The sequence below is a fragment of the Lethenteron reissneri genome, chromosome 28 (genome assembly GCF_015708825.2).
Source record: "Lethenteron reissneri isolate LAM-NWPU_2019-01 chromosome 28, ASM1570882v1, whole genome shotgun sequence".
Lineage (NCBI taxonomy): Eukaryota > Metazoa > Chordata > Hyperoartia > Petromyzontiformes > Petromyzontidae > Lethenteron > Lethenteron reissneri.
In genome coordinates, this window is record NC_083806.1 from 2875294 (window position 1) to 2900964 (window position 25671).

At 46.7% G+C, this 25671-nt stretch overlaps 2 protein-coding genes across 4 annotated transcripts in view; both read left to right on the top strand.

Annotated features, from left to right (window-relative positions):
- Nucleotides 1–136: 136 nt before the first annotated feature.
- LOC133348787 (uncharacterized) lies at nucleotides 137–12067 on the top strand. 3 transcript variants are annotated; one of them, XM_061561779.1, is made up of 9 exons: nucleotides 139–324; nucleotides 2246–2431; nucleotides 3022–3195; nucleotides 4015–4188; nucleotides 5134–5272; nucleotides 5974–6152; nucleotides 6674–6734; nucleotides 7490–7658; nucleotides 8900–12067. In XM_061561779.1, the coding sequence occupies exons 1-8, from the start codon at nucleotides 170–172 to the stop codon at nucleotides 7643–7645; spliced, it is 1224 nt and encodes a 407-aa protein (XP_061417763.1). In that variant the 5' UTR covers nucleotides 139–169; the 3' UTR covers nucleotides 7646–7658; nucleotides 8900–12067. The 3 variants fall into 3 exon arrangements, with proteins under 3 accessions (XP_061417765.1, XP_061417763.1, XP_061417764.1); XM_061561780.1 differs by lacking the exon at nucleotides 8900–12067 and having other exon boundaries at nucleotides 153–292; nucleotides 7490–8889; XM_061561781.1 differs by lacking the exons at nucleotides 3022–3195; nucleotides 8900–12067 and having other exon boundaries at nucleotides 137–324; nucleotides 7490–8889.
- A 3190-nt stretch (nucleotides 12068–15257) lies between these two features.
- Nucleotides 15258–25671, top strand: part of LOC133348763 (helicase SRCAP-like) — a 28305-nt gene continuing 17891 nt past the window's right edge. Inside the window, exons 1-10 of the mRNA XM_061561736.1 lie at nucleotides 15258–15463; nucleotides 17802–18743; nucleotides 19780–19912; nucleotides 20293–20359; nucleotides 20571–20638; nucleotides 20758–21039; nucleotides 22186–22371; nucleotides 23003–23143; nucleotides 23897–24080; nucleotides 24748–25142. Coding sequence (XP_061417720.1) covers nucleotides 17830–18743; nucleotides 19780–19912; nucleotides 20293–20359; nucleotides 20571–20638; nucleotides 20758–21039; nucleotides 22186–22371; nucleotides 23003–23143; nucleotides 23897–24080; nucleotides 24748–25142 — 2370 coding nt within the window. The 5' untranslated portion in view covers nucleotides 15258–15463; nucleotides 17802–17829. The remainder of the gene's footprint in view (nucleotides 15464–17801; nucleotides 18744–19779; nucleotides 19913–20292; nucleotides 20360–20570; nucleotides 20639–20757; nucleotides 21040–22185; nucleotides 22372–23002; nucleotides 23144–23896; nucleotides 24081–24747; nucleotides 25143–25671) is intronic.

Genomic DNA, 25671 nt, shown 5'->3' on the forward strand with positions numbered 1-25671 from the left:
ACGTTTCGTCTTCCGGAAGATTGGGGGCGTTGCCTTCCTGTGGTCTTCCAGAAGTTCACCACGAGGCGGAAGACATCTTCCGTCTTCCTGGAAGAGAAGACGCGCGCGTTTCTTTCGGCTTCCTGCAAACGTCTTCCGGAAGAAGAAGAAGAGGCGGCGGCGGCGGGGGATGCACACGGGGACCGCGCGGGCCTCGACGACCCCTGACCCCGGCAGGAGCTCGGCGCGCCCCGAGGGCCCCAAGTGTTGGGTGAGGGAGCGGGCCTTGGGGCCCCTGGGGCCCCAGTGGCGGGTGAGGAAGCGGCCCCTGGGGCCAAGTGGCGGGTAAGGGAGCGGCCCCTGGGCCCCTGGGGCCCCAGTGGCGGGTGAGGGAGCGGCCTCTGGGGCCCAAGTGGCGGGTGAGGGAGCGGCCCCTGGGCCCCTGGGGCCCCAGTGGCGGGTGAGGGAGCGGCCTCTGGGGCCCAAGTGGCGGGTGAGGGAGCGGCCCCTGGGCCCCTGGGGCCCCAGTGGCGGGTGAGGAAGCGGCCCCTGGGGCCAAGTGGCGGGTGAGGGAGCGGCCCCTGGGGCCCAAGTGGCGGGTGAGGGAGCGGCCTCTGGGGCCCAAGTAGCGGGTGAGGCCGAGGTCCCCTTTGGCGGAGTCCCTTCCTCAACTTTACTCAAGTCAAGAAACGGGTTAACCCGTTTTACGTTACGTACATTTTTGATGGTGCTGTTTGTTGCTGGTCGCATGGCGTTTTGGACCTTTGTGTCTGTGCTCAGCAACTGCGTTTAGACGTTGCTCAGCACTGCTCCCCGTGCGGAGTTCTCGTGACTTTCCTGCGGTTCAACTTCACGGCGATGGCAAAGGGTTGAGACAAAGGCGCAGCCTCGCAATTACTCGCTCTCGCCACTGCTGGCGGGACGGTGTCCGCCAAAGGGCGTTCTCGTCAGCCCCTCCAAAGGGTTCAGTTTCTGACCTCCGCCTCCACGCTGGCCAGACGTCTTTGAGGAGTTCTAGATTTGAAGCTTTCGTGACTGCAAGGATTCGTACTCTTAGGGTTGTTCGGTAAAGTCACGTAGGTAAAGAAATAATCAAATAATAACAAATGAAAATAACTCAATTAAATCACGACGTTTCGGAGGCAACACAAATACGAGTATTTAAGATCTTGGATTTCTCTTCACTTGATACAGTAAATTTAGCTGTGACGGTCCCACCTGAAGACGGAGACTTGTGTTGCCTCCGAAACGTCGTGATTTAATTGAGTTATTTTTATTTTTTTACCTACGTGACTTTACCGAAAAAACCTAAGAGTATGAATATTTGAGGAGGTGGTGGGAGTACCCACACATGACCCCACCACACACGACCTCCCAATGAAACAAACTGTGGTGCACACATGTCTACTGCGGGGTGGATAGCGCGGGTGTTGTTTAAAGAAACCGGCTGTATTTGTTTATTGTCCCACTGCCAGGATTCCAATCGGCGACTTCTGGATTGTGCCCACCGTCCCAACGCGGTAGCGTCCGTCGTGGTGGTCGTGGCCGTGATACTGTAACTTGGCTACGTCGTCAGCAGAGGGCATTGCAGCGAACCCCATCGTTGTACTGCACTCTGCCGCAGCCTCGCACGGTTTATTTTAAAAACACAAACCACTCGATGTCTAGCAGAGGTCGCACCCGGGTACCCGTACCCTACCCGATACCCGGCTACCCGTACCCGGCCAGGTATGGGTACCCGTTTGCGACCCTGGTGCGGCCGGGTACGGGTAGGCCGTGAGTCACTGGTGAGTAACCGTTTGTCACTCATTTCCCAACGTCTTGTCTCTTCTGACAATTCAAGTTCCTAGAATCAACCCACCCGCGCCTGCAACATGGCTTCATCCCAGAGGTCGCAATCAGGTACCCGATACCCGTACCCTACCCGTACCCGGCCGGGTACGGGTAGGGTACGGGTACGGCCGGGTACGGGTACCCGTTTGCGACCCTGATGCGGCCGGGTACGGGTAAGGAATCAAAACCCGTTTGCGACCTCTGGTGTCTAGTGGAGGTGTGACGCAGCACTCAGCGCACAGCACTTTTGAGTCTGGTCAGCCGGGTTCGATTCCCAGCCGTGGCCAACATTAATTACGAGCGAATGCCGTTCCGTGGGGAGGCCCTCATCCAGCTGTGGATTGACACAACCGTGGCTGTGGCTGTACACGTGACGATGGTGACGGAGGTGCTGTAACAGCTCGCGTTGCGCGTGACCCGAATGTCGCTACAGAATGCTCGGAGGGGCACAAGACGAGAAGTTGGGCAGCGTGATGGGTGACGAGACCGACGGTCACGATGGGGACACCGATGAGGATGAGAGGCAAGGAGGAGGGGACGAAGACTCGGACCACGACAGCATCTCCCACGTCATCCTGGGGACAAAACGGAAGCGCACCCCGCCCCTGCACTCCAGCAGGTGCGTTAGCCGTGTTAGCCGCTGTGCTGTCATCACAACGCGTTGGCGGCAGCAGGGTTGTTAATTTCATTTTTTTTAACACGATCGATAATTACGTGCAAAAACATAATTCATAATCTGTTATGAATAATATTGGTCGCGAAAGCCTACGTGTTAAAAACAGAATTATATTTTTTGGCGACCATAAAGCACCGTCTCATTATGCACGTTCGGCCCTGTGTGTATCTGCTTAAACGAACCACGCGGTGACTGGTGAACCCTGCCGCTGGTGCATTACGATGGCTGCAACTGACCAATCACGTTGGAATGCGCCGTGCAGTTTGACGTTCGTGTGTGCCAATCGGTTTAATCATAAGTAATATTTAACTGGATTTGATTATCAGTTATAGAGATGACAACAAATTTAGGAGGCCTTCATCCAGCAGAGGATTGTTTATGGACGATGACTATCATATCAATTATCTTTTAAATTGATAATCGATTATAAAACAGTTATAGAAATATATATAATCAATTGACGGCCCTAATCGCGAGTCACAATGGTGCTTAAGCATGCGCTGTCCGGATGAAGTTCCTTCTTACCCTCACAGTTCCTCGGACACGGACCACGATCTGTTCATCACCCAGCTGCCGGTGTTGAGGAAGAGAGCGCCCCCGCACGAACTCGGGGAGGGGAGCTCCAGTGCGTCACATGAGGGGGACGTCTGCGGCACCGGCGACGCGGATGGGACGTCTACTGGGGAGGAGGCCCCACGTGACAAATTGTGAGTGTCTCCAGTTCCAGACCAGGATTTCTCCTCCATGATGAAGCTAAGATGCCTCGTATTGATCTGACCTACGACTTTAGTCCTTCCTGTGCTCGACAGCACATTGGGAAACAGTTTCGCAACAACCATTCTGGCAAATTGCCCGATGATGCTGGATGCAATTACCAGCGAAACGTCGTACTCAAATTATAAATGTTGTGGTTTCACGCTTCAACACACCGGTGGGCTAAAGCAGTGAACTAATTGTCTTTTGTCAACGTGACACTTTTTTACTGATTGGCCGTGTCGGGTGGTGGAGGGTTACGACACATTTATAAATAACGCGATCTAAACCCAAAAACGTTGATTATGAATAATATTGGTCGCGAAAGCCTACGTGTTAAAAACAGAATTATATTTTTTGGCGACCATAAAGCACCGTCTCATTATGCACGTTCGGCCCTGTGTGTATCTGCTTAAACGAACCACGCGGTGACTGGTGAACCCTGCCGCTGGTGCATTACGATGGCTGCAACTGACCAATCACGTTGGAATGCGCCGTGCAGTTTGAAGTTCGTGTTTGCCAATCGGTTTAATCATAAGTAATATTTAACTGGATTTGATTATCAGTTATAGAGATGACAACAAATTTAGGAGGCCTTCTTCCAGCAGAGGATTGTTTATGGACGATGACTATCAAATCAATTATCTTTTAAATTGATAATCGATTATAAAACAGTTATAGAAATATATATAATCAATTGACGGCCCTAATCGCGAGTCACAATGGTGCTTAAGCATGCGCTGTCCGGATGAAGTTCCTTCTTACCCCCACAGTTCCTCGGACACGGACCACGATCTGTTCATCACCCAGCTGCCGGTGTTGAGGAAGAGAGCGCCCCCGCACGAACTCGGAGAGGGGAGCTCCAGTGCGTCACATGAGGGGGACGTCTGCGGCACCGGCGACGCGGATGGGACGTCTACTGGGGAGGAGGCCCCACGTGACAAATTGTGAGTGTCCCCAGTTCCAGACCAGGATTTCTCCTCCATGATGAAGCTAAGATACCTCGTATTGATCTGACCTACAACTTTAGTCCTTCCTGTGCTCGACAGCACATTGGGAAACAGTTTCGCAACAACTTTGGCTGATCTTCTTGGTTCTTTCGGTAAAGTCACGTAGAAGGGAAGTAATAAAATAATAAAAATAAAACATAATAAAATAATTCTCACGACGTTTCGGCCACAACGCAAGCAGCCGTCCTCAGGTGAAAACCAGGTCCGTCGAGGCGACAGAGTCTGAATGAAGCAGCACACGAGCTTGGAGCATATATATAAGCTGGGCGCATTGACAAAGGAATTTGCATATCAAGAGGAATTTAGCATATTCATGGCAAATGCAGGAATGTGATTAGTACTGCATATGCATGTGCATTATGCAGGATTAACAGCATCAAAGAGAACTTTGGCTGAGCCACATCATCTCTTGTTATTCCATTGATCTTTAAATTCCTGTCGATTGTTTCCAATTCTTTCTTTTCAATATCCTTTTTTCAAAATGTCAGTGCATTACCTGCCTTGCATTGCAGTTATTGTCCATCTGATGACCGTCTTTTCATTAACTGAACGCATCACTTTTTACAGCCAATAATATATACAGCAGAACATTTTAATGATACAGATTCTCACAACCCTGAACAATCAGTCACCATCCTGTTGCTTACTCTCGATAACCTTCACGCACAATTCTATACACCAGTGGCGCTCAACCTCTGGTATGTAGACCATTAGTCCAGATGCAATTATTTGTTCACAAAACACCATCTTTGAATTGCATGGTGGTCCATGAAAGATAGCTTGAGGGTTGATGGTTTTCCGCAGGTAGAGATAGGTTGGCACTGTGTCAATGAGCAGACTTGGCTTGATGTGAACAAGGGCCGTGTGTCTGACTACTGTCAGGAAAGGACAGGTGGAGGAGGAGCTGTATCATCGCCATCAGAACAAGAGCCGTACCCCAAAGGGGCCAAAACAGTGCGGAGCACGCCCGTCCTCTCCCAAGGCTCGGCATCTGCCTCAGCCTCTCATCCAACAGTACCAGGTTCAAGTCCTCCTCTGCAGAATCTGTGTTTATTCTGTCTCTGAATCGCCTCCATCGGCGAGGCCTGTTTAAAGTCTTATTGAGTAAAGCAAGGAAACCTCTCATTTCTAACATCAACTGTTCACAATTTCACCATAATTGTTTTCCACATCATAGTAGTGTATTGTATTTATATACAAATGTAAAGCATACAAAAGCAAAAGAGTATTGTGTCCCATCGTACATTCAAATCACATGACATTTTTTGTAAAAATTACACGTTGCTTGTATTGTGTTAAGTTTATTTTCTCAATAATGCCCTCGACATACCCATACAAGATGATAGCTTGGAAACAACATTTAAAGCGGAATTTAGTTTGAATATAAAATAAAATGCGGCACTAAACATTTATTTATGGATAAAGTCACGTAGAATGGAGTCTGTCTTCTCGACAGACCTGTTCTCCACCTGAGGACGGCTGCTTGCGTTGTGGCCGAAACGTCGTGAGAATTATTTTATTATGTTTTATATTTATTATTTTATTATTTCCATTCTACGTGACTTTACCGAAAGAACCAAGAAGATGAATCCCTGCAGTCACGAAAGCTTTAAATCGAAATTTATTTATAGATTTGAAAAGACTAAACGGTCTTTTGCAGGGGTTTCTTTCGGTGCCCTGTGATGATCGTGCTTTCCGTGGATTGTTGTTGTTGTGTCGTAGGGGGCGGCCGTCTGGGGGTTGCTCGCCTGCAGCAAGCAGCTGAAGCAGCAGCACTGGAGCAAGTACATCCAGCGGATATGCAACGGAACGCGCGTGAAGACCCTCACCGAGAGCGAAGAGAATGTCTTTCTGGTCAACTCCTTCGAGGCCTTAGTCGAGGACACGGATGAAAATGTCAGGTACGCCCAAGCAGCCCGTGAAATCGTTTGGTGTGTCCTCTCATACATCTGAATGTAGACAAGAATGTGCCATTGAAATGGCACTGTTTTCTTGAATCTATCTCTGCAGAACTGTGGTTGTTATCTTCATGTACACGCATGGGTTTTCTCTGGCTAAATATCCCAATGTAGGACCCTCCTGAAAGAGTGTCTTCACTTACGAAAGGCTTTCCTGGGTAAATAAAGCAAATTAGTTTAAGTTCAGATTTTTTGGTAAAATGCAACATTACCAGTTAAAAATTATGACTCTTACGATATAACTAATAATATTGGAATTATTGAGCCTTTGAGAGTGTTGTACAGAAACAATTTAGCAGTGCTATTCAGATAATGAAAATGCAGGTTTAATTTGGTCCAAGTATACGCAAAAACAAGATGCTGCCAGCTGTATTCTGCAAACACATCATGTACCAGCATCAGGGCTTTGTGTGGGTTTAATTGATTGAGCTGACGTGTCATTCTCGTGTATTGTGGGTGTTTAGGAAAGAGATGTGCGGTGAAGGTGGAGTGGATGACACTGATCGTGTGGAGATCAGAGTGGTGGTACGTCCTCTATCACCACAGCATCCAGCACGGATGACACATCCTCACGATGGCATTTTAGCCCTTTCACAGCCATGTGTTTTTTTAGCTATAATACATCACTGTAGCCAACCACTTTTTTAAATGAATTCTGTAAACCCGAGCTATTGTACTGTTTGCCTCTTGGCATTCTCTGGTTTGACACTGGTGAGACTAGGCCATAAAGAAGGCTGTCTCTGGTGTAGGCCAATCAGTTTCGGAGCATGTTTGTTTGCATGTTCACCACAAGTACGTGTGGTTAATGCAAACTTGATTCCTTGCAAAAGGTTTCTATTTGGTGTTTGATCATCTTAACACCTGGTTTATTGCCAGAAAGAGTAACACCTACTCTTGCTTTTTATACTTGGTCAGTTTGATTATTTGTAATAAAAAACACATGAAAGAGGCATGACCCCTTGTACAATATTTATATTGTACAATATTTTTATTTTCTAGATTGTCACTAGATGGAAGCAAACACGTTTGATTTCCATAATAGATTTGGTCCGCAAACAAAAACCTACATTCAGTCACGTGACATATCTGGAGTGGGCAGAGGAGGGTGTCGCTGACACCCGAGAATAGAAGGGACCGCTGTGAAAGGGTTAATATGAACGATTCTCGTTGCAGCTATTACACGATGTATTGGTTTTAATATTTTTTTCACATCACGGTGGTGTTGGTTTCATGCCTGATGCCGCCTCCGCGCCCTCTTGTCCCTTGTGATTCCTTTGAAGGACCCCAACTCGTTTATACTGAACGTTGTCTCGGATGCGGATCCGGCTCTGACCGCAAAGTCTAAAGCCAAGACGGTGACTGCATCACAGACGGGCAGAGCAAAGCCCAACAAGAAGAGGAAAAGGCCAAGGGAGAAACGGAAGCAAAAGACCTGAGGAAATAATCGAAGCAAGTCAAAAATAGAACTCTGCACAATGAGATCCCATCCTCATAATATAGACTACAGTGTTAGTTTCGTCTTTATATTTCCCAAATAATGTGCCAGATCTTGGAAGCTAAACAAGGTTGAGCCCAAATGGTGCATAGATGGGCGACTACCATGCATAGCAATGGGTTATGTTGTGGGAAACAGAAGTCGGTGAGGCTAAATCCATTGTTGTACTGTATTTCCATGCTGCCGTGTTTATGCTCCCCACTTTTGCCAACCTGCAGTGGCCAACGTGGTAATGGTAAAACATCTCCCACGACCAGCACAGCACGGGGAAGCCCTCATCCGGCAGCTAATTGAGACACGGCTGCATGTGTACATATATTTGAATATAGTTTCTGGGAATATTTTATTTGTTTTAGTTTATCTTTAGTTTTTCTCACTCAGAGTGAAATAGTCTCTGAATGTTTGACTGACTGGCATGCTTGCACAAGGAATTCATAACTGGTTTGTCTTTACTTGAGAATGGTTGAGTAATTTACATTGTAAAGCTGTGTATGTCTTTTGCAACCATGTATTCATATTATTCTCCACACGGTAAAGTAAAATATATTTCAGTGGAAGTATCCACATGTGTGTTTTATTTCGTAGCTAAGATATGTTATTGACTGTTAGATAACACCATAACACTGTTCTTTTGATGGACTCTGCATTGTGAAGCTACCTTCAGTGACGTGTCGAGCTGTCGAGTGGGTAAGGTACCTCAGGTCAGCACAGGGACTGACCCATTTGTGTTTCAAACGGACATCATTCATACGCTTGCTGACTGCACTTAAACCGCGAGCTTACGAATCGTCTATAAAAAGCCGCAAAGCTGGATTCGGAGCTCTCTTTTTAAGCAGGACCTTGTACCATGTGACTTTGATCTACAGTATATCGAGAATGCAGTGTTCAGTTAATTTTTATTGTAGTTTTACAAATCATCAGGATTTTGTTTTGATAAAACATTTCACGAACAACTTTGTAGCTAACGCAACCAGGGGTTTTTCAGGGAAAGGTAAAACTCGGGGAAGAGGCTGATGACTGCCTGAGAAAAGGTGAGTTATTCTCTTTCCCTGGTTAGTTCTCCCACTCTGAGCTGCCTGCGTGTGAACAGATTATGGTGAACGAGAGTGGGCGTGGCAGTCTTCCCTTGCATGCGGCAGACCCTTTTGAGTCGGAATCATGTGTGGAGAGTTGATTATGGTGTGTGTGTGTACAGGCACCGACGTCTAATGTGGAGTGCGTACAATTGCAAGATGTGGCGCGGGTTTCCGTGTACGAAGAATGGAGCCTTGCAGCACAGGCAACCATTGCTGCAGGAGCAAACATTGATTGGAGCGCCTGCAATTCGCAAAATCACACAGGCAGCTTCCAGCCTGGGGCAGCCTCACTGTAGTATGGTGCTGTAGTGTCATAGCCCCACCTCCACGCCCGGCATGGGGTGTTTACCGAATGTCGTGCAAATATATGAGCTAGTACTGTGTATCTTAAGTCCACCTCCGATAAGCAGGGTTGGCTACGTGCGGTGCGATAGAAGTTCAACATACACTCCCTCGAATTTGTACGGCTGATGTGCAACTGTATAGATTATGCTGTGGTAAATTACCACAGCAAGTCGTGTGGAACTGGAATGAGTGGCGGGGATGCGCTGGTGTATGCCGCTGTGCCGGACTGACACCAGAACCCCGAATGTGTCCCGGTACTTTTCAGAACGGTTCCTATTCCTTCACTACGGTGTTTTGGCCGAAGGAAAACGGCAGTGAACATGGGTTGCAGAAGGAATAGGTTTTATAGCGGCACTTGTGCATTTACATTGTGACCACCGACTGCGAAAACCTGTATTTAATAGGGTACATTGAAGCTGGAAACAATGATTTTTTAAAAAGTACACTCACAATAATAGTGCATTTATCATCGCCCAAGGTGGGGGAGATACATGTATTATAATGTTAAATAAATTTATAGACATACTGTACGTATGAATTTTTCATGGTCTTTGCATAAAAGGGGATAATTTCTTAGATACATAACAGTCAGGCAGGCATAAGCTAACAAAAAATACGACTGTGTGTAAAGCTGATCGCAATAAAAGCTCAACAGCTGAATAGGCTATTGAGCAAAACAATGTGATAAATCTTTCACAAAACAAGACACGTGGTGTCTGTCGGGACTGCCTGATCACCAAAGCAGGTCCAACCGCACAGCCGCTGTGGATTTAGCACAACCGTCATGCAAATTGGCCCTCTCGTGCTGTTGGTAGGGCTTTAGTTTAACACATAGGCTGTCGCGACCGATATCCAAAATAGAGGTTTTTTTGGGTTTGATCGCGTAAATATATACATGTGTAGGTCTTTAATCAATATTTAAGTAATACTCATGAACCTTTACCATCAATCTTAACTTTGGAGCTTTCGTGACTGCAGGAATTATTCTTTGGTTCTAAATCGACAAAGTGTGCTTCGCGTTTGAGCTAACTCCTGTGTTTGGACGTGCAGGACTGGGGTCCGAGTATACCTTTGTTAGGATCGATTCAGCCCTCGCGAAATGTGATTTTTGTTCAGTTAGTACATGGATTGTAGTCTGTTTACAAGCTAGGTTCATGAGAGCGCTTCCAACCCGATCGCTGTTCGTGCCTCATGCAGCCCCAGGCCTTTGGGTGATAATGCATTTTTTTATTGTGCCGTCAAAAACTGGAAACAACTTTTATGTAAATTTCGGAGGAAGGTAATAACTAATAACCAGTAGAAAACACATTAATATTTCATGCAGGTTACAGGCGATTTATACTGCCACGATTAGTTGTGTGTGCCAAGTCTTATTGCTTAAACATTTCAACGGATGGTGCTGATTAACTGTACTTAAATGAATAGGGTAAACAATACAATAGTACATTTGTTTTAACACCTATCAGCTCAAGGGCCTTACAAAACACTTGCGAAGTTGACATTTGTGATTGCAGGGCTTATTGTGAGATGCGTATGGACAGAGATGTGAAGAAAATCCATCATCAATGTTTAGTGTCTCTTGTTAGTATCCACGGTTTCATGAGGCAATATAAAAAATAGGTTAATACGACTTTCGATTAAAACACGTTTTACAAAATACCACATCGCAATCAGCCATCATCAATCTTTGTATTTGGTTATAATTTGCAGAGTACTGAGAAATATATTTTTACACTAATTTGCATCAACATTTTCATCAAAGCTGTTTAGCAACTGCCTAACTGTCTTTATTATAAGAATCTGATTTCTGTTCGAGGCGCCGTGTGTCGCCACTACTCAATGGGTGGTTGTTCTCCCAGAGCCCTTGCCACGAGTGCCACACACACAGGGCTGCTTGCAGGTTCCCTGATTGTAATGAGGGCCCTGACATGACCAACATTTGCCACCACAAATCTGACAGGACTGACAATGCACCAGGGCTTCGGGTACAGTCTGGCAGACCACACTGCACATTAGCAAATCCATTCTGAGCCCAGTGCTGGATGAAGAGCGTGCTCTGTGATGTGGCTAGCGACTATCTGATGTTGACACTGACCTCCATCAGCCATCGCGATAACGGGCAAGAGTTTCCATGAAGAGGAATCACTAATTCCATCAAATTTCGTTTGCGTGTGTTTAACAGCCACTGGTTCCGGAATGCGTACTGTGATTTGAGTGTTCCTGATTATTACTGGATAGAATCGATCACGTGTAGCTTGTCAACTCAAAAGTATTCACGGATTCCTAAATAATCTGAAAATATAAAGCATTTTAATCCTGATTTAAAGCTTTCGTGACTGCAGGGATTCATATTCTTGGTTCTTTCGGTAAAGTCATCACACCTGATGACGATTGATTGTGTTGCAGTCGAAACGTGAGAATTTTTATTGTTTTATATTTATATTATTTCCCTTCTACGTGACTTTACCGAAAGAATCAAGAATATAATTTTAATCCTGTTTGCAAATGTCACACGTGCATTTGAAGGGCGCACATTATTGCTTGTGCCGATTGTTATTACCGATTTTACTTTCAATAAACAACACTTTATTTGAACCAAAACTAGACTCGGAAATGAAGGTCCAAGTAAAGACTTGTGTGTCCAAATGATGTGCTTGCCAAACCTCCAAACGTGATTCCACGTAAGGCCCTGTCACATGGCGACTATTTAGATAATAAGTATTATAATTTTTTTCTACCTACGTGACTTTACCGAAAGAACCAAAGAGCATGGATTCCTGCGGTCACGAAAGCTTTAAATCAAGATTGAAGTATTTAATTGTGTGCCCTACTTCATATCCCCGTATGGGGGTCTAAACGATCATCCACACGCGGATGATCGCTAATTAGTTTTGTCGTTAATCTCAGGACAAATCAGAACACTAGCATAAGTACACAACACTTGTTTTCATAATAAACGTTTTTGGGTTAGATTGCGTTATTTATAAATGTGTCGTAACCCTCCACCACCCGATACGGCCAGTCAGTAAAAAAGTGTCACGTTCACACAAGACAAATAGTTCACTACTTTAGCCCACCGGTGTGTTTAAGAGTGAATCCACAACATTTACAATTTTTAGTACGACGTTTCGCTGGTAATTACATCCAGCATCATCGGGCAAATTGCCAGAATGGTGAAGGCTTAAAAAATTGTAAATGTTGTGGTGAAGGCTTCACCATTCTGGCAATTTGCCCGATGATGCTGGATGTAATTACCAGCGAAACGTCGTACTAAAAATTGTAAATGTTGTGGATTCACTCTACAACACACCGCTGGGCTAAAGTAGTGAACTATTTGTCTTTTGTCAACGTGACACTTTTTACTGATTGGCCATGTCGGGTGGTGGAGGGTTACGACACATTTATAAATAACGCGATCTAATATAGGTCGCGAAAGCCTACGTGTTAAACACTTTTTTTTGTTACTGCCGATGGCAAATAAATAAAAATCCCCGACTCGCATAACCTTTAATCAATAAATGTCGCCAGTATAGGGAACTGTACTATATGTTTTTATCATATTTCACAGGGTTAAATGCGACTCAATAGGTCACTCAGATGAGATCCACCAAAATAGAATCACAGCGCTTGGCGTTGTGGTCACCGCGTTAACTCTGGAGTTGAACTTATCGGCGCAAATATCCGATACCCCCACGTCTGAGTTTCAGGTGCAAACGCCCGTGGTGGTGGTGTTTGAACCTTGACCCCTGTAGTCCATAGTGTTGCATGGAGTTCATGCCTGTCAACCCCTTATCAGCACCTACCTTATTACAGACCAATTCAGACCATATTGGTCACCCCGCGTCTTTATAAATCTCAAGGTTCATCTTACAAAGTCCCATCACACGGGAGAAACATAAACAAACATACCAAAAAAAATCCCAGTATTGAAACGGCTGTACGCCATATGGACCTGAAAACTCAATTTCCCTGTACAAGAATACAGGGTAAACCGGATGGGTTGACAGGTTTGGGAATTGAGTGCCAAGCATGTTTGCCTCCCTGTGCAATGTACCTGTGGAGTTTATGCCCACTTGAATTTCACTCCTATATTATTACATCTTGTATAGTTTGTTATACAGGACTAAAATAGTTTTTTTTTTTTTGCCGGGTAGCCGTGACCGTGGTTTTTCTGTTTACAACCTACTGTATTGTGAGTACAATAACATTTTGTTGGAGTTAGTTCTTGGGCCAGACCAGATATCGGTACCACCCAAGGTAGCAAAACTTTAATGGTGCCATTTTATTTTTTACACCAACAGAAGTAAAATAAGACGTGATAACCTTTCCAAGTGAGCAGCTGTTTAATTTTTCTCGCAAGAAACCTGCTTTTGCACCTTTCACAATCACGCCTATTTGCCCGGACGTTACAAATAAAACATTCCAACACCTCTGCTGTTAATTAAGACAATACATAATTTACAAAATGGATGTTTGTCCCCAAGGCATGTATTTCATACTATTCTTGTATTTATTTTCGCTTGTTCTTCAATTTCAGTGACTTAGTGAAGTCTGTTTCTAGCAGCTTGTTTGCTCATTATCATTTACTGGCAGTTGAGGCAAGTACTGCTGGTTCTTTATTATGTCTGTTCAGTAAAGATATCTAAAGTGCTAACTTTACACTCAATGTATTGTTAATGTACCTGTTAAGAGTATTATCTAAGGCCAAGTACTACAGGCAAACATTTTTTTTATTTTTGTTCAGTTTGTCAATTTTTATATTTTTTTATATTTTGCTTCTATAAATTGTAAACTTTCATAACATGCACACAATTATTACCAATAACGTTGTTATTGGAAATATATGATTATTAAAATCATAAAAACGAAATATTTTGCTAGGTTATTTAATTTAGTGTGTTCTTTCTCCCTCTAAGCCTTCGTACTCATTGACATGTACATTTTTTCTCTAACCCCCTCCCTCTCTCTGCCTCCGCCCCCCTCTGTCTATTTAAGGCCACCCCACAGAGACGATTACCCCTCTCTGCTGTACCTGTGTTGCTCGATCTATGTATCTTGGTGTTAGTGTGGTGGTAGTGTGGTGGTGGTGTGGTGTGGTGGCGGTGTGGTGGTGGTAGCGGTGTGGTGGTGGTAGCGATGTGGTGGTAGTGGTGATGTGGTGGTAGTGTGGTGGTAGTGATGTGGTGGTGGTGGTGTAGTAGTAGTGGTGTAGTAGTGGTCTTGGTGCTGGTGGTGGTGGCGATGTGGTGGTGGTAGTGGTCCTGGTGGTGCTGCTGGTGGTGGTGTAGTAGTAGTGGTCCTGGTGCTGGTGGTGGTAGTGTGGTGGTAGTGATGTGGTGATGTGGTAGTAGTGGTGTGGTAGTGCTGCTGGTGGTGGTGGCGATGTGGTGGTAGTGGTGTGGTAGTGGTGGTGCTGGTGGTGGTAGTGGTGTGGTAGTGGTGGTCCTGGTGGTGCTGCTGGTGGTGGCGATGTGGTGGTGGTAGTGGTGTGGTAGTGGTTGGTGCTGGTGGTTGTGGCGATGTGGTGGTGGTAGTAGTGTGGTAGTGGTGGTGCTGGTGGTTGTGGCGATGTGGTGGTGGTAGTGGTGTGGTAGTGGTGGTGCTGGTGGTTGTGGCGATGTGGTGGTGGTAGTGGTGTGGTAGTGGTGGTGGTGCTGGTGGTGTGGTGGTGGTAGTGGTGGTGTGGTAGTGGTGTGGTAGTGGTGGTGCTTCTGCTGGTGTGGTGGTGTGGTAGTGGTGGTGTGGTAGTGGTGGTGCTGCTGGTGGTGTGGTGGTGGTAGTGGTGGTGTGGTAGTGGTGTGGTAGTGGTGGTGTTGTGGTGGTGGTGTGGTAGTGGTGGTGTGGTAGTGGTGGTGTGGTAGTGGTGGAGTGGTAGTGGTGGTGTGGTAGTGGTGGTGTGGTAGTGGTGGTGTGGTAGTGGTGGTGTGGTGGTGGTGGTGTGGTGGTGGTGTGGTGGTGGTGTGGTGGTGGTGGTGCTGGTGGTGGCGATGTTTGTTGTCGGCCTCTTGCGGGAGCTCGCAGCGGCCCCGCCGCGCACGTTTCAAGCGCCCCTCCGCCTCGCGCGCTCAGCCAATCGCGAGGCGGCGCGAGACGCGGGCGGCCGTGACGTCACGCGAGCGCCCCCCCGCCTCCTCCTCCCCCGCCAGAGCCGCCATTTCGCTCGCGGCCCGGCCTCTCACCGCGGCGGATGTTTCCCACGCAAATATCGCCCCGCAGAGCGCGTGTTTCGCGGGCTCACTGTATACGAAAAGTTACATCGGGCTCCGGGGAACACGGATGCCGACGCGATTCGGGTGGATGCCGCGCCCTTCATCGAAATATTTGTGAAGGAAAGTTAGGTGAGTGGCGACGGATGTGGAGGCCATCCAACATGGCGGCGCGCGGGGCCGCGGGTTTCTCGGCGCGGATTTGAAGTCGTTCTGCCCCCCCCGCGTCCTCCCTCCCCCAGCGCCTCGGTCTCGTCGCCGAGAATTACTCTAATTTGTTGTGGAGTTGTGCTTGGTACCGGTTTTATTAAAAAAAAATGGTAGCGTATTTTTGTTCTGGCACTCGAGTCGTGTGTGGCTTGGACGACTATTTGTGTCGGGGGGGTTGGAGGGGTCCTTGCAGTGCTAAATGAATTGAGCCCGGGCGGGGTGGCGTTACCTCGGGTAACGCGGGGATTACTTATGAGTAACGCAGGGATTACTTCGAGGTAACGTGGCGATTGCAGTGCAACGAGCGCCAGATTATGTTGCCATAGTGGTTATCGTGGGGATAATGGCACCGTGTGTTATAACGCGAGGTTACAATGGAGTTAACGCCGGGTGTGCATCGGATTACCATGAGGTTAGCACGGAGTTAACGTGGAGTTAGCGCCGAGTTAACAAGGGGTTTATACGGTTACGACATTGGTATGTCACGGCTTAGCGTCTGGTCATCGTGGACTTGACACCGGGATAGGACCGGGTGATGAGGCTCGTACGATGTAAACGTCAGCTTTATTGGCGGTACCCTTTGTTAATTCACTGCTGCCTGAAGGCTTCGCCACGTAGTCAACCCCGAGTTGCATAACCATACTTCACCACGCTGGTCAATGCGGATTTGTGAAGTTGTTAACGTGAGATTAAACTAAAGGGGCTAACAGTTCGATCATAAGGGTGTCACGTGTGGTGGGGTAAAGTGTGAGTACTCTCAGCTCCCCATGACGTCTCGCCAACTTGGGAAGAAGCCAAAAACAATTTGGAGGGGCTCCATAAAGCTCCCTCTAGTGGAGGCACCCTCACCAGCAGTGGCGTGAGCAAGTAATTGCAGGGTTGCACCTTTACCTGTTAATGTGAGAAAGGGTTCCGCACGGGCCACCCGCAGCATGGTTGTGTAATGGCTGCACAAACATTGTTACACTACCTCGTTCTCGACGGCGCCGCTGTAGTCATTCGTGCAACACGGGGAAACGCGGCAGGTTAACTAGATTCGGACCGGGTGGGTGCAACATTCGCCATGGCAGAGCCACCCGTGGGGGTCTGTGGCCGGCGGCGCCCACGAGCGAATTCCCGTGAATGTTAATGCGGTGACCGCCAGATGCATCTCGACAGTCGGTCACGGTGGCGCGGTTTGTTCGGTGGCTGTTTCGATGCGCCACCAAGGCCACCACGTCCCCTGGGGTCCCAAGGCACACGGGGAGGGAATGGGGAGGGGGTGGCCTCGCACACGGGGGCCACGGTGGCCGCGACGCGGGGAGGAGAGACAAAGAGCGAGGCCGGGCCCCGAGTTGCCGGCACCGTGGCCACGTGGGGCGCGTCACGTGCCGCGTTTCCATCATTGCAGGGATGAAGGGGCGGCCTATACGCTCGTTTACCAACGCGGGGCTGTGTACGCATGTCTCCGTGTACTCGTGTCTCTGTTTACAAATGTCTCTGTGTAAGCATGTCTCTGTAAGCATGTCTGTGTACGAATGTCTCTCAACGCATGTCTCTGTATAAGCATGTCTCTTTATAAGCATGTCTCTTTATAAGCATGTCTCTGTAAGCATGTCTCTGTGTAAGCATGTCTGTGTGTAAGCATGTCTGTGTACGAATGTCTCTCTACGCATGTCTGTGTAAGCATGTCTCTGTGTAAGCATGTCTGTACGAATGTCTCTGTACGCATGTTTCCGCGTGCGTTTGTATGTGTATGGATGTTTCCCGTGTACGCATCTCTGTGTACCTATGTCTGTACGAATGCCTGCTGTACGCCTGCCTCTACGTCTGTACTCTTGCACGTTTGTATGGCTGTCTGCCCAGAACGAGTTGCTTCATTACGTGCTCTGTGTTGTACCGTGGTCATGTTCTTGTTTGTACTGATTATCGGTCGTTTCGCCGTGCTCGCTGGGAGTGAGGATCTGGATAAACATCGCACCGTTGCTGTTGGAAACCGCGAATTCGGATTCCCTTCGGAATATTCAGACGCACGGAATGAATTAGCATAAACGTTAGTGGCTGTTAGCAACTGCTCGTTAGTGCGTGTTATTTCTGTCTTCATTTGGTGAGGATTAGGAAATCCAAATAGTTAAACTGAAATGTAAAAATATCTAACCACTAAAATCTATGACGTCTGCAGTCATGCTACCCACTATGTGTAAATGCTATTGATCAGCGGATTGATCATCCTGAAAAATAACCATTAGCATTCCAATCCGTCTTCCCGTTCTGTTTAAAGGGGCAGGTACTGGCGTGGCATACTGAGGATGTACCATGGGGAGGACAAGCTGGATGTGAGACTGTCGGGACCGGGATCGGAGAAAACCATCAGCAGTAGCGGCGACGGCAGCAGCAGCAACAACAAACAGACTGGTCATGGGATTATATCCAGTCAACCTCCTGCTGCCGTCCACAGCGCTGAGCCTGCAGAGCAGGATTCTTCAGAAGCCATGGGCGTTCACAGGCCTGTGTTGACCTCCTCGACAGCCCAGCACGGCATTCCCGGGATGAGCAGAGATTCCAACGCGTCTCAAAATGCAAACATCATTCCAGGAACAAGTCCGGAGTTTAAGGAGGAACTGTTGTCCACGCGACTTCTCGAACCTGACCAAACACTAACATTAGATTCCCAACTCCAAACCCACGTCTGGCAGAGCAGTCAGAGTCCTTGCGTAAAGAATCGGTCACCAGAAGTCGTCAATGCGGCTCTCCTGGAGACTGGTCATGAGTTGTCAGAGGCATGTTTTGCAGAACATGCGCTGGACTCGCCAGTGGCTTATCGTTTACAACATTCCCTGAGCGAATGTCCCTCAAACCAAATAGAAACTGTCGTAGAGAATTCACTTGAAGTGGTGCAGCAGGAGTGTTCTCTGTCCAGCTTCGAGAATTTTTTGACCAAAGCAGACTTGCCAACAACGCTGGAAAGCGGCGAGTTGGGAAGCTTGCAAGAAGATTTCGTTGTGTCACATGACATGGAGCAAGATAATCCAACTTCAGAACAGCTGACGAGTACAGTGACCATTTCTGAACCGCACAGCACTCCTTCCTCCGTGTGTCCGGAGGAATCCGGCGATGTGAAAAACATAGAGCAGGCAACCGAACTTCTAGAGAAGAGTCGACTGAGCGGATTGATCTGCGAACATGACCAGAGTGAAATGCAAAAGCTGCGGGTGATACACAGGTAGTGACAGCATTCATCACCTACATTTTGGTTTTGTATGTATGTACGTTGAACTTCTTTTGCACCTCACGTAGCCAATCGCGCTAACCGGAGGTGTGGGGAGAAGGACAACATACTAAACACAAAAGCAGTTGGAAAGAAATTAGTTTTGAGGAAAATGAAACATGCTCAATTGCTTAAACAGATAAATGCGTGTGAATAGAGCATCCTCAGTATTAAGAATTCACCATCCTAGTCATTTACACCGTTTTATCAGGAAAAAGGTCAAGTTTCTCGTAATAGTGAAAGCGGACATATATACTGTGTCCCACATGATGCTTTTTTGGAGAGGCCCGAACCAATGTGACAAGTTGGAACATCGCACTACTTTGACTCTCAAAGTGAAGTGCGCTGCAAAGCAATTGTGGCTCCTTTAGCCGACTTCACACTGAACTGAAAAGGCACATTTCAGGCAGTCTCAGTTACTAGTAGAAATGTACAATAACCATTGTAGCATAGGATTTAGTACTCCATAAATGGCCATGATTTTCGGTGGTTTCATTTTTGTTATTAACTTTTTCCAATGTGTAATATGACATGAAAAGCAATCTGAAACGCATTCCAAGCTGTTTATTGGCTACATTTACTCTTACTGGAAATAATGTGTTTTGTTAAAGCTGTTTTAATACATAGAATTGTTCAGGCTGACGCATCAGGGCACCCCATAACTGAATTTACCCATTCATTTTGGGAACTATATTTTTCATGTCCACATCCATTTAGCCATGTGACTTCTACAAATGAACTAAAATTCTATATAATTTACATTATAAATCTATTGTACTGGTAATCAAATGTTTTTCATTTATACAAATGTAAATTGATTGTACTTTAAGCTAATGCGTCGCATAAGACAGTACGACAAAAAATATCCATTGTTTAGCCGCAACAATTCCTAGAATTGTGGAGCGAGTGGTTTACATGCCTGCTGCCAAAGCAGTCCAATTGTTTGTTTGACCTGAAATGGAAATACTCACACGCAGCTTCCTCCACACAGGGAGCAGGTGAGCGAGCTCTACTTTTTGCAACGTGGAGGCAACATGGTGGACCTACAGATCTTTCTGAAGAAGCCGCCGCCTCAGCCACTGCAGCTCTTTCTGCAGGAGAAGAGCCTTGATGACGTGGAAGAGGTGAGCTCAGTATTGGAACTCCATTGAGTGAGTGGACACGTTTAAAACGTTGCATTGTTTAGTAAATGAACTCACTACCTGGCAATGTCATGATTTTGGCCAGCCGAAATTAACAGGAAGGTGACTTTAACAGTGTCAACCATTCCAACACCCGGCTGGCTAGAGCACTGCAGGATTTGCTTGCATGGTTGTCGTCTTTCCTCGCAACGGTGCCAATGATAGCCTGCGACACTTGTTATCTACAGCCATCGTGACATTCATGAGGGTCTGTCGATTCAAGAATCCGTAAATGCAATAGTATATCAAAAGAGCCCCCCACACATACATTTCTTAATCTGTGGTTGAGAAGACAGGGCTGAATGTGTTTTGTTTTGCTCTAGGAGGGCTCTTCAGAAACCATTTCTGCTTCAAGTGGCCATGCCGTCGGTATCCAGCACCACCCTGCAGGTAACTAAAGTGGTTTTGAGTCCTTTTTGCAGAGTAGCAACCCACTTTTTTTTGTTCTGTTTGAGCTCTAAAAGCGGTATATTTATTTGTATTGTATGAAACACATTACAGAGTCTTTTTTGCAATTTGGCCAGTAGTAAACATATCATACTTGTCGGTGTTGGTTATTACCGCTATCTAATGTATAAAAATGCTTTTTATTTGCACGCAGCTGCTGTGCTGACTTCTGGCAATTCAGAAGGACCAACTATTCATAACACTACATCGTTAGCAAAGCAGGTGGGTAACACAATCAATGGTTCATGAATGTTGCCTTAATTGTTTTAATTTACCAAAAGCAGAAAGGCAAGCGGTTGCATGCGCTTATAGTAACGGGGATGCACATTTGCTTGTTGCAGGCGTCTCCAGAAGGCATTGGTCCTCTACGAAGTAGCAGCCGAACTGCCGCGCTGGTTTCATCTCCTGGGTCAACGCGGGTGACGCGGCAGCACTGCTCGCTCACTTCGGAGGCAGGGTCGACCGGTGTCCCTGTCAGCAGAAACCTGCAGACCTCCCTGCCTGGCAGCCACAGCACTGGGTCGAGGGGGCACGCGTCTTCGCAGCCGCGATCGCTTTCCATTTCCTCCGTTTGCGCCTCTGCCATTGATGGCAAGGACGACATCGCTGAGCGGGCAAAGCAGGTGTGCAGGCCTGGTCGGTGTCTCTGGGCAGAGCTGGTGGACAACTTTGAATGCTTCATTTGGATGTTTTTGCTTGTGGAGTGGAGGCACTTAAACACGCTCTGATATTTCTTGATTAAAATGTATATATGTAGGTTGAACCCTCTATTGCACCGTACGTAGCCAACCGTGCTTAATCGGAGGTGCGAAAATGTCATAAAAATGTGTTGTTTTATTGTTAATGCCAATAGCATAACTTTTATAATACTTGCTTTACTTAATGTACAAAAACATACACATTTATTGTTATTGGCCAAACATCCCAATGCTAAAATTACCTACTCATTTGGGATTACACACAGCAACATTGTACCTACTGCCAATACTATGCAGGACCCTTCTGAAAAACAGTCTTAAGTATTGGTGAGGCTTTCGTAGGTAAATAAATGTAGTATTAATAATATACTCCTATTTAGGTGTCACTTGACACCCTTGAAAACGAGATGTTCCATCTCAAAGAGATTATGCAGGTAAACATTTTTTCACGGATGTGTCTTGCTTAACGAGTGAGATATGCTCCGCGCAAATTGCTCGCTAAGCGAAAACTTCTTTAACGATCATCATTTTCTCATCGACTCACTCCCATGTTAAAAGCTGAGCTAAGTTGGAACCCCAAAATTTTCCTTCAACTTTTTTTCATGCGAGTACTACAAATTGAAGCCAGTTCAGATAATCGTGACTGGTGCTTTGCCGTGAGTGGAAATCGAACTTTGTTTACTGGGTTTGTAGCACTGTGCGCTAACCGTAACATGACCCCTCCCGCCACCCACCCATTAAGAGTGCCACCACAAGATCCCTCTTCCCTTACACGACCAAACACTCGTGCACTCAGGACAGAGTTGCAACATAAACAGCTGCGGGCTACTGTCCGCCGCCAGCTGCCACGGGATGCATGTTTATCCATCTGTCTGCTCGATAAGCGAACATTTTGCTTGTTTTGCGAATAAATGGGTCTGAGTTCAAATTGCTTGTTTTAGCGAATCCTTTTAGGATTAACGCTCGTTAAGCTAGACACACCTGCATTTAAAAAAGTGCTTTAATTAGTGGCAAGTGCAGTCTAGCCTTTGGCAATGTGCAGAATCTATTGACTGTCTGGTCTGGCCACAGGAAGCAGATATCCAGCAGCGGGTGGCACACCTCAAGAAGGCCGGCCTGTGGTCACTCAAGAAACTCACTCGGGTAACCGAGCCACCCAGACCCAAGACTCACCGAGACTATCTACTTGAAGAGATGCAGTGGCTGGCTGGGGATTTTGCCCAGGAGCGCCGGTGGAAGCGTGCGCTCGCTAAAAAGGTAACAATGTTGTGTTGACTACCGTGTGTGTACTCTTTGGTTCTTTCGGTAAAGTCACGTAGGTGAAAAAATTAAATATAAATAATTAAAATCGCGACGTTTCGATTGCAACACAAGCAATCATCATCAGGTGTGACAACCACAGCAAGAACATTTTTTTACTGAAGTGGGAGAGATGTCTGAGTTAAGGGGTTTATATAAGTCAGAGAGGGCGGTGGGGGGAAAGGGAATTAGGGGAGGGGGGTGCGTTCCGTGTGCGCTAGGGAATGGGACGTGAGACTGGGCAGGGGGGGGGGAAGTGGGCGGGGCTAGAAGTAAGAGGGTGCGGTGGAGGTGCGCGGGTGGGGAGAGAGCAAAGCATCCGACAACGATTGCAGCCAAAAACGTGACTTTACCGAAAGAACCAAAGAGAATGGATACTTGCAGTCACGAAAACTTCAAATCTACCGTGTGTGTGTGTGTTTATATTTGTGTCTTGTTGGTGAGGCATATATGCCCATGTCCTGCCCCGCAAGCAGTTGGCACAGTGGCCTTTTGTCAGATTTGTTTCAGTCATGATACCCTCGACTGAGCTGTTGAGCATGACAGAGGCACGCACACTGACGTGTTGGCGCGCTGTAACTGTACACAGCTGGCCCGCACTGTGGTGCGCTTCCACGAGGAGCAAAAGCAGAAGGAGGAGAGGGCCAAGAAGGAGGAGCTGTCCAAACTTCGCCGCATCGCTGCCAACATTGCCAAAGAAGTGAAGTACTTCTGGACCAATATTGAGAAGGTGTGGTTCACAGCTGCCATGTGGCGCACATTTTATTCTGCAGTAGAAACTATTGCCTCCTAAGTTTAACAGCATGTGAAAGGGACGCAGTGTGAAGGACTGCAAGTGTTTCTCTTTATACTATTTAATAAGTAGGGGTTTGCCACAAGTATGTGTGGTGAATGTAGACTTGATGCCTTGCAAAAGGTATCTTTTTGGTGTTTAAATATCTTAACACCTGTTTTATTCCCAGAAAGGGTAAAATCTATTCTTTTTTTTCATCATTATGATTATTATTTACATTTTGGGTTAGGCCACATTGATCAAATAATTGTGGTGTAACCCAAAAATCTACATAGAATAATTTAATTTCATTGTTTTCTGCCCTGTTACAATTTGACATTGGGCTTTAACCAGTGTTTGAACTGAGCAGCATATGACATGATGACATTTCGACACTTAAGTCATTCTGTTTATTTATTTCTGGTAAGGCCTTTTGAGCCAAAATCTCTTTCAATGGCGACCCAGCTGAAATGGCTCACATCGCCAAACATGTATACCAACGCTTCTCAGAACCCTTTTACTTAAAGCAACACTTATTTCTGAGGGGAAACGGCAATAAACATGCGGTGTAGGACAAATAGGTTTCATTTCGGGAAGCTTCTACATTTACATTGCCACCTGGCTGTAAAACAATACACGGGGCTAAGGGATGAATACAGTGAGAATGCACATAGTCCAAAGAGATTGAAACCTCTGGCTGTGGTCCATCAGGTGGTGCAGTTTAAGCAGCAGAGCCTCGCAGAGGAGAAGCGCAAAAAGGCCCTGGACAAGCAGCTGAACTACATCGTGGATCAGACTGAGAAGTACTCGGACTGGTTGAGCCGTGGCCTCAACAACTCCATAGCTACTTCTCACACGGGGTCCCTTTCCTCGAGCCCAGCACGCACGGAGGCCGGTAAGTGCGGGATGCTGTCGTCAAGACTGAGACATCAACACATCTCTAAACAACACGGCACTCCTTATTACAAATGCATATAGTGTAGACATGTCCGTCTATGTTGGGTTGTGGGGCCCGGGGAAAATCACACCGTGTGGGGGGCCCCGTTAGGCCCTCAAACTAAACCAGGGTTATTGCATCTGACACCGTGATGTGGAAGCGTGGGGCCCCTCTCTGGGCTTTGTGTTTAGTTTGTCCTTCCCCCGCACTTCCGATTAGCGCAGTTGGGTATATACGGTGTGGAAGAAGTTCTACATATATATAAAGCGCGGGGCCCAGGGCGGTCACCCCTGATTCGCCGTACCTTATGGATGGCTCTGACTGTAGGATGGCTATTGCATGTCACTGCCATCTGTAGAAAAATCTAATTAAACACATGGAATTACAAATTCACCGATGAGGATTATTTACTTTTAAATGCGAGCATTATATTTGATGCAATTTAGCATTGTCATTTTTGAGGGCGCCCATGTTGGTAAATGTTGGTTTTCAAATGTTTCAGTCTCGGCTAAACACGATTTTTGATTAAATTGAAAGTTTTGGTAATATGGATGGATTCATTAAATATTGTCAATAGCATTTTTCTTAAAAAATGAAAACGGTCTGCATCTTAATTTTGTTGCAGAGGATGGGGACTTTGAGCCGACGGATGAGTCCGATGACGAGGAGACGATCGCGCAGGCGGAGCGGGAAGAGGCAGCGAGCCGCGAGGCGCGTCGCCGCGAGATTGAGCTGCTGCGGCGCGAGGGCGAGCTCTCGCTGGAAGAGCTGCTTGACTCGCTGCCTCCGGAAATGCTGACGTCGCCTTGGCAGAGCGACTTTCGCGACGGCCGCATCGGCAGTCGCCAGCACAGCCGGCGCCGCTCGGGCAACCTGCACGCCAACGGCAAGGCGTGGACGCCCACCCGCCAGGATGACGACGACGACGACGATGATGGGCAACTAGATGAGGCTCACTGCGCCAGTGAGGAGGGGGACGTTGATGTTGACGAGGACACGGAGGATGACAGTGTGAAGGAGGTTTGTAGGTATTTTAAACCATATTACAGTCTTCAAAAATAATGTGTAAATTAGCGGTGGTTTCACATCAGTTGTCACCATTTACGAAGAGTATTATTTCAAGCATGATTTGCTGGTTGATGTTTGCGTGCAATAATTTAACCATTGTGAAGGTAATCAAGTTTATAGCAGCAGGATGTGGTCACGTTTCATTGCGGTTTACTATAAGAGAAGAGCTCTGTTGCACCCATGGAGCTTTAGCCACACTCATTTTTCTGGTGCCGGCTGGTGAGGTAGCCGTGTGCTTTTTATGTTGTGGCAAGATCAATGTAGGAACTGCTTACATCACTGTCGGTGTTTGTGACTGTGGTGTCAATGAATTCCTCAACACGTCGTGAATATTCTTTTCAATGCTGCTTGCATCTGGAATTTTGTAGATGATCCTTTTCAGAAGCACATTTTCACATACAGCTTTTTTTATTTTTAGCAAACAGTATGACAGTTTTTTGCAGTAGACGTTTAAAATAAAATTGTCATTACCGTGGTGTTG

Bases quoted from the DNA above. Each gene is read 5' to 3' on its own strand.
- LOC133348787 (XM_061561779.1), top strand. From the start codon at position 170: ATGCACACGGGGACCGCGCGGGCCTCGACGACCCCTGACCCCGGCAGG. The intron at 3,196-4,014 runs GTGAGTGTCTCC...TTACCCCCACAG, and splicing joins GAGGCCCCACGTGACAAATT to TTCCTCGGACACGGACCACG. The intron at 6,735-7,489 runs GTACGTCCTCTA...ATTCCTTTGAAG, and splicing joins GTGTGGAGATCAGAGTGGTG to GACCCCAACTCGTTTATACT.